This window comes from Barbus barbus, assembly GCF_936440315.1.
Source record: "Barbus barbus genome assembly, chromosome: 41".
Classification (NCBI taxonomy): domain Eukaryota; kingdom Metazoa; phylum Chordata; class Actinopteri; order Cypriniformes; family Cyprinidae; genus Barbus; species Barbus barbus.
Genome location: NC_136719.1, coordinates 21,620,626 through 21,627,746, shown reverse-complemented (window position 1 = coordinate 21,627,746; position 7,121 = coordinate 21,620,626). Strand labels below are relative to the sequence as shown.

At 35.6% G+C, this 7,121-nt stretch overlaps 1 protein-coding gene across 1 annotated transcript; it reads left to right on the top strand.

Moving 5' to 3' along the window:
- Window positions 1-6,342, top strand: LOC306860244 (ubiquitin-conjugating enzyme E2 J2). Its single transcript, XM_079401845.1, has 7 exons — window positions 1-184; window positions 790-920; window positions 2,118-2,158; window positions 2,249-2,351; window positions 2,739-2,877; window positions 4,248-4,328; window positions 4,436-6,342. Exons 2-7 carry the CDS (start codon window positions 790-792, stop codon window positions 4,718-4,720), a joined length of 780 nt encoding a protein of 259 aa, XP_079257971.1. The 5' UTR covers window positions 1-184; the 3' UTR covers window positions 4,721-6,342.
- Window positions 6,343-7,121: the final 779 nt, after the last annotated feature.

The following is a 7,121-nucleotide window of genomic DNA, read 5'->3' as shown; positions in this document are numbered from 1 at the left end:
ACTTCCTGGTGTTGCGGCAGCCATATTGGCATGGGGGATAGATGACAATTTCACCTTAGCCGAAGAGCTACATTTTTGTTATTTTTGAAAGTTTATCAGGGGCGTATTCACTCTGAAATAAACGGGATATCAATATATCACCCCAATTTGATCGTGGTCGATCTCGTGGAAGGCGTTGAAAGAGGTGAGACTAAACCATTAAAAATCCCCTTTCAGTGTGTTTTAAAACCTAGTAAACTATCTAACGTTACCTAGACCGCATCTGTTGTCATTATAATGTATAACTGAACGTTTAGAATGCGTCTGTGACGTCCAAAGATGCTGTGTTGATGTTTTGAAACACATTCCTCGTCTCAGTTTAAGCGCTGTTTACGCATGTCGTTGTTGTTTAGTTCTATTTACATTCGTTTGTCACTGTTATTGTCTTATTTTGGCTACAGTTGATGGCTGTTAAGGTGTTAGCCGCACAGTAAACACATGCCACATGTTGTTTAAAATAGCACAGCAGTTCTGGTCATTTGCTTAAGTGTCTGCCGTTGTGTAATCAAATCTACAGTTGAGTTTATTTGGATGGCTGTACCCTCAGTTCATGATCATACACAGATGTCAAGCTGCTTCCTTATTGACAATCATAACAATATGGTAGCAATTAATGTCTGAGTTGTGTTGATGCATTTCAGGCTTTAATATATACTTGTAAGTCTTCTGTTCTTCTGATTAGTCACATTTATGAAAACTAGGAAGTGTTCAGATTGTATTGTGTAACTCAGAGTGCCATGTGATTCACAGATGAGCAACAACTTAAACAAGAGGGCCCCAACCACAGCAACACAGCGGTTAAAACAGGATTACCTGCGCATCAAGAAAGATCCAGTCCCGTATATCTGTGCTGAACCTCTGCCCTCCAACATTTTGGAATGGTACGTTTGATTTCCTTTAAAACATTTATTATATTATTTTGCTACATGCATATACACACACCCAAACACACACTACCAGTCAGAAAGTCTGGAATAATTAACACTTTTTAATGTTTTTGAAAGATCTCTCTTATGCTCACCAAGGCTGTATATATTTAATAGAAAAATACCGTAAAATAGTCATTTTGTGAAATAGTTTTACAATTTAAAACAACTGTTTTCAGTTCTAATGTATTTTTAAAAATCTGATGAATTTTCATACATATTCTTAATATTTTCATGGAAACTGTGATACACTAGCATTCAAAAAAAAAAAATTTAAGAAGAAAAAGTAATCCTTTTATTCTGAAAGGACATGTTAAATTAACCAAACGTGTCAATAAAGACATTTGTAATGTTACAAAAGATTTCTATTTCAAATGAATTCTGTCCTTTTGAACTTTCTGTTCATCAAAGTATGCATCGTGGTTTCCACAAAAATAATAAGCAGCAAAAAGCTGATAATAATGTGAACTGCTAATAATAATAATAACCATTATTAATATTTGAGCACTAATAATTAGTTGGTAATAATTAAGTACTAAATCAGAATATTAGAATACTTTTATTTTTATCAAATAAATGCACCCTTGGTGAGCACAAGATACTTTTTTTAAAAACATTAAAAAAAAAATAATTATTCCAAACATTTGACTAGTAGTGTATTAGTGTAGTGTTTTTACATGACTTGTTTTTTGTTGTTTAAGTTTGGAGCTTCATCAAGAGCTTTATCTTAATCCTTCATTTTTTTTAATAACATAATTCATGATTTATATTATATTTATCTGATGATTGTTTATATTGTATTTAGCAGAATGTTCACTCTGCTTCCATTCAATGAAAGTGAATAAAGAAGGATGCTGTCAAGCTCCCAAAAGGTTACAAAAGCACCTTGAAAGAGGTCTATTATGACTCAGATGATGCATTCCTAGTCTTCTGAAGCAGAATGATGCCTTTATGTGAGGATATGGGCTAATATTGAAGTGCACTATTTGTAAGGACTACTTTGATGGTGCTTATTTGTCCTTTTTGAAGCTTGACTGCCCATTAAGAGTCACTATATGTAAAAAGTTTAAAATTCTCAGAAACATCTGACAAGACTTTTATCACATATAATAATCTACATTAAAGACTTTATAAGATTCCTTTCTCTTTCAGGCATTATCTAGTACGTGGCCCTGAGAAAACTCCATATGAAGGTGATTTCCTCCTTTAATTTCTCATTAGTGCTTCCTTTTATAAATTGTGCAGTTTCTGCTTCATTTTTACTTGTCTTTTGTATTTCATAGGTGGCTACTATCATGGCAAGCTCATATTCCCACGGGAATTCCCGTTCAAACCACCAAGCATATACATGATCACACCCAATGGCAGATTTAAATGTAATACAAGGTACACAACCTCAGACTTTCACTTTCTTTTTAAGACCCTTATTTAAGCACAAAGATATGTAAGCATTGTCATTTTATGCATAGTTACAGCTAAAGATCGCTGATAGGCATGACACAGCCATGAGTGCCTTACTGCTTTTATGAAATGTTTACTATGTGATAAAAATCTTTCATTAGAACATCCGTCTGATGCTACATGTAAACTAAGGTTGGCCTCTATTATTTTACTTCATAGTTGTTACTGTGCTGTGAGTTTTTGCTTGTTTGGAACACTGAATTGACGAATCAGCATCTGCATGTGTTTCAAAAAAGGCTAAGACATTCAGCTTAGAAGAACAATACTGTTCACAATTCCTGCATAACAAGTTGCTTTCTCTTTCTCTTTCAGGTTGTGTCTTTCCATCACAGATTTTCACCCTGACACATGGAACCCCGCATGGTCCGTATCCACCATCTTAACAGGCCTCCTGAGCTTCATGGTTGAAAAAGGCCCGACTCTCGGCAGTATCGAAACATCTGACTTCACAGTGAGTGTCACGCTGATTTAAAATCACAGTCAAATGCTTTAAGCATTTCACTGCTCAACAGACTTTAAGAGACACACACACACACCAGTGCCATTTTTTTTAAATGTATTAAAGGAATAATTCACCCAAGTGAATAGATTGGCAGATTCTTTTTTTCATTTTTAATGGGGGTAATTTTTGACTTTTTTTTTATTTATTTTTTTATAAGTGCTGTTCTTGTACCAGGGAAAATATATATTTTATATTCCATAAAAATGTAAAGCAGATAAAAGAATTCAAATCAGCATATTAGAATGATTTCTGAAGGATCATGTAACACTAAACCTGGAGAAATAGCTGTTGAAAGTTCAGCTTTGCATTATAGGAATACATCACATTTTAAAATATATTCAAATAGAAAACATAAAAAAAATTAACTGTATTTCACAATATTAGACTTCTTGTAAAAACATGAAAAATGTTACCAACTCCAGATTTTGGAATATTACAGTATACTTTTGAATGTACAATATACTTCATAATACTAGGGAGAAATTCACGCACTACGTGGCCATTGTTTTGACACCTATTAACATATTAATGGATTTTTTGTCACCTTTAATTGGTGGTTTTTTTTTTGTGAACCAGAACTTGATTTTATCTATCAGAAATTAATTGCATATTAAAAAGTGACCATTGCATACCAGATTTGGACATTATTCAAAAAGGTGATGAAGCAGTTTTTATTATTGTTTTAATATGAATTGTTTTAAAGGGATAGTTCACCCAAAAATGAAAGTTCTGTCAATTACTCACCCTCATGTTGTTCCAAACCCGTAAGACCTTTGTTCATCTTCAGAACACAAATTAAGATATTTTTGATTAAATCTTAGAGCTCTGTAGACAGCAACGCAACTGCAATGTTCCCAGGTCCAGAAACGTAGGAAAGACATGAGTGTTGTTTATGTTCAGCATGCGCACAATTACGTTCTGGGGTACTTTCCAAAATGGTGGAAGAGGGTAACTCGGGGAGAAGAATTGTTGAATAAATTATGTTATTGTTTTCTTTGTGCACAAAAAGTGTTCTCATAGTTTTGTAAAATTATGGATGAACCACTGATGTCACATGGACTATTTTACCGATGTCCTTGCTACTTTTCTGGACCTGGGAACATTGCAGTTGCATTGCTGTCTATGGGAGGGTCAGAGAGCTCTCAGATTTCATCAAAACTATTTTAATTTGTGTTCCGAAGGTCTTACGGGTTTGGAACGATTTTTGGGTGAACTAACCCTTCAAGTTCTTGAAATGTGCCCTTATGCGTAAACATGCACAAAGTATATACATGGAATCAATTTTAATGCCATGTTTGCTTTTAATGTGTTCCCTGCAGAAAAGACAGTTGGCCTCCCAGAGTCTTGCATTCAACATCAAGGACAAAGTCTTTTGTGAACTGTTTCCAGATGTTGTTGAAGTAAGTACCGTGCCATACTTTCTCACAGATGTATGCATGAGCAGTAAACACATTCTTTTAACAAATATGTTAATACTTGACCCCCCCTCTTTCCCCCCTTTAAACAGGAAATCAAGCAGAAGCAGCGTATGCAGGAGGAGCTCAGGTCCCGCTCACAGGCGCTGCCCCTCCCTGACGTGGTACCGGACGGCGAAGCCCACCACGCGCAAAACGGGCACCTGCCCATGAACGGGCACCTGCCCCCCGGCGCGGCCCACCCGCCTGACCTCCAGCAGGTCAACCGAAACCATGGACTCCTGGGCGGAGCGCTAGCTAATTTGTTTGTCATCGTAGGTTTCGCCGCTTTCGCCTACACGGTCAAATACGTTCTTCGGAGCATCGCGCAGGAATGAATCGCCCAATGAGAAACACCGACGGGAGGGATGAAAGGCTGGTGCTGTTCTCACGACCAAAATAGGTAGCGAGAAATCAAAAGGGTTTTCTCACAACCAAATAAAATGAAGCAGTGTCCCGTTATGAAATTGAGAGCTTGGTGATTTCCTCCGTAGTGGCGACAACAAGATCTTGTGCAACACAGCCACTTAAAGGTCAAGGTCACGTGAAATGATGGCTTCATTAATATGTAAGGCAATTTTAAAACGAGCAAATTTTCTACCTTACCCAATTCCCAGAAGAAGCCAACATCATGTGACGGTGAAATTAATCCGAGTGAGCTTTTTTAGGGCCTGAATCAGCATTTGTTGTTTTTCACATTTCTCAATAAACTTAAGATTTTAGAATCTGTGCATATAGGTAAGTTTTTATGTGAAAGATTAAAAGAGAAAGTTCAATCATTCCTTAAAAACAGCAACAACAGAATAAAATGCATTTCTGAAGTGTGTTGCACGATTTATTGCTGTGACGAAGATCCCTGACTATTTTATTTGATGGAAATGGCTCAACTGTAAACACGCTTTACCAATGAAAATTTGTTCTTAAATGCATTTGTGCTCGCTTACGCTACGCCAACTGTAACAACCAGTTAGGCCAGGAAAGAAGCGGTGTAAACTGAATTATTTGTCTCTTGTTCATCTGTGATGCAGCGCTCCAAGTGTACATTAACTTTCTTTCAGAGGGGGCCCTGTCAGCCAAAAGAAAAGCATATGAACTCGTTTTTTTTCCCAGGCCATGTAACACTATAAATTGTTTCTGTGCAATATGTTGGATTGTCAGCACTACTTGGCTTTCATGATACACAGCACTTCTTTTCTTTTCAAGGGTTGTGATTTATGCAATAATTCTTAATAAATTGAAATCAAGTTAATTTTTGTTATAAACATGGGCAGGCAAATATGTATTAAATTCTTACCTTTCCTGTTGTACTGTAAGATCTTCGGTTGTGCTCATTAGGACAAGTACTTTGAGTTGCACAAATAATTCACAACAAAGACTTATAAATCTAAGGCTAGATTGCTGAGACCTACATGCACATCTCTTTCTGGGTCAGAATGGTCGTGTCGCTGCTCATTCAGACTCGGAGGGAATAAATACCCTCTTTGTACCAGTATACTCTGGTCTCCCTCAATTCAAGTGTTTTGATGTCCCAAATACTTGCAGTAATACTTTTTTCAGCACCTCCATGAACACTGTTGATCAATATCCTTTCCTTTAGAGGGGTGTGTAATCAGAGGTAGTCATGTTGTGTTTACATTTTGAATAAATAATATTCTGTTAAAGAAAGTGGTCCTTCGTGTGTTCAGTTCTTGCCATTTGACAAAGCACAGAGATGCAATATCAACAAATTCAGTTGAAACACCCAGAGACAAAACACTTTTTAACCTCATGCCTCATGTTACTTATATAATTGCATTTGAACACTCCCAAGTCCCTTAAAATGAAAAAATGGGCATAAACATTCCCTAAAATGACCATACACAGGCAAATACTAATCCATATTCATAGGTATTGCTGAAATCACTCTTGGATGTATGTTTATGTAAAGTTTCTGGAAGTGAATAAAAAATTACTATGAGGTATCTAATTTTATATTTATTCCATGCTAATATCAATGTATTTTTCGAAGAACCTTGCTACATGAATATTAATCCAAAACATTTTTGTTAAGTGCATTAAACATCATTTTACATCAAGGTTTCCCAAACCGTGGTTTGTGAGTTTAATGAAAAGCTAATAATTAAATCATAAACACTTAAAATAAACCTTTTTATAATGACAATAATCAAAATAAAACACTTAATAAAAATATGAAATATACCTGTTTATCTGCATGTCATCTGACCATAAGAATAAAATGAAATCATGTCATCAATAAAAAAAGTAACTGTAGTCTGAATGAGTATTTTAAAATGTAATATAATCTATAAGTACTTAATTTTTAGAATGGGTTACTATTTGTACCATGGATTTATCATCTAATACATATGCATACCTTACAAGCATTACAAACATTAGAAACTTATGTAGATATGAGCGTTTTAACTGAAAATCTTTCATATACCCATCATATTCCGGGTTTTATAACTAAACAAAAAAATGTCAAAGTCAAAGAGGCGAAACATATTGCGTTCTAAAAAAAAATTTGTATGTGCATGTAACATTTTTAATAAAACACAAAACTGCATCAAACTGTGCCGCAGCTACATATCATGACCATAGACTGTAAAAAAATGACTAACAAGTCACAGATTTCTACACCACGTGACCCGCGTCCGGCCAATCAGCGCTCGATCTCACACCCCGGAAATGGAATGCGTTTAATGTCCTACATTCCTCTCCAGGTCTCAGTCATAATTC

Excerpts from the sequence above, each read along its gene's own strand:
- LOC306860244 (XM_079401845.1), top strand. The coding sequence starts at position 790 with ATGAGCAACAACTTAAACAAGAGGGCCCCAACCACAGCAACACAGCGG. Across the intron at positions 2,159-2,248 it reads TGAGAAAACTCCATATGAAG|GTGGCTACTATCATGGCAAG; the intron begins GTGATTTCCTCC and ends TGTATTTCATAG. Across the intron at positions 2,352-2,738 it reads AGATTTAAATGTAATACAAG|GTTGTGTCTTTCCATCACAG; the intron begins GTACACAACCTC and ends TTTCTCTTTCAG.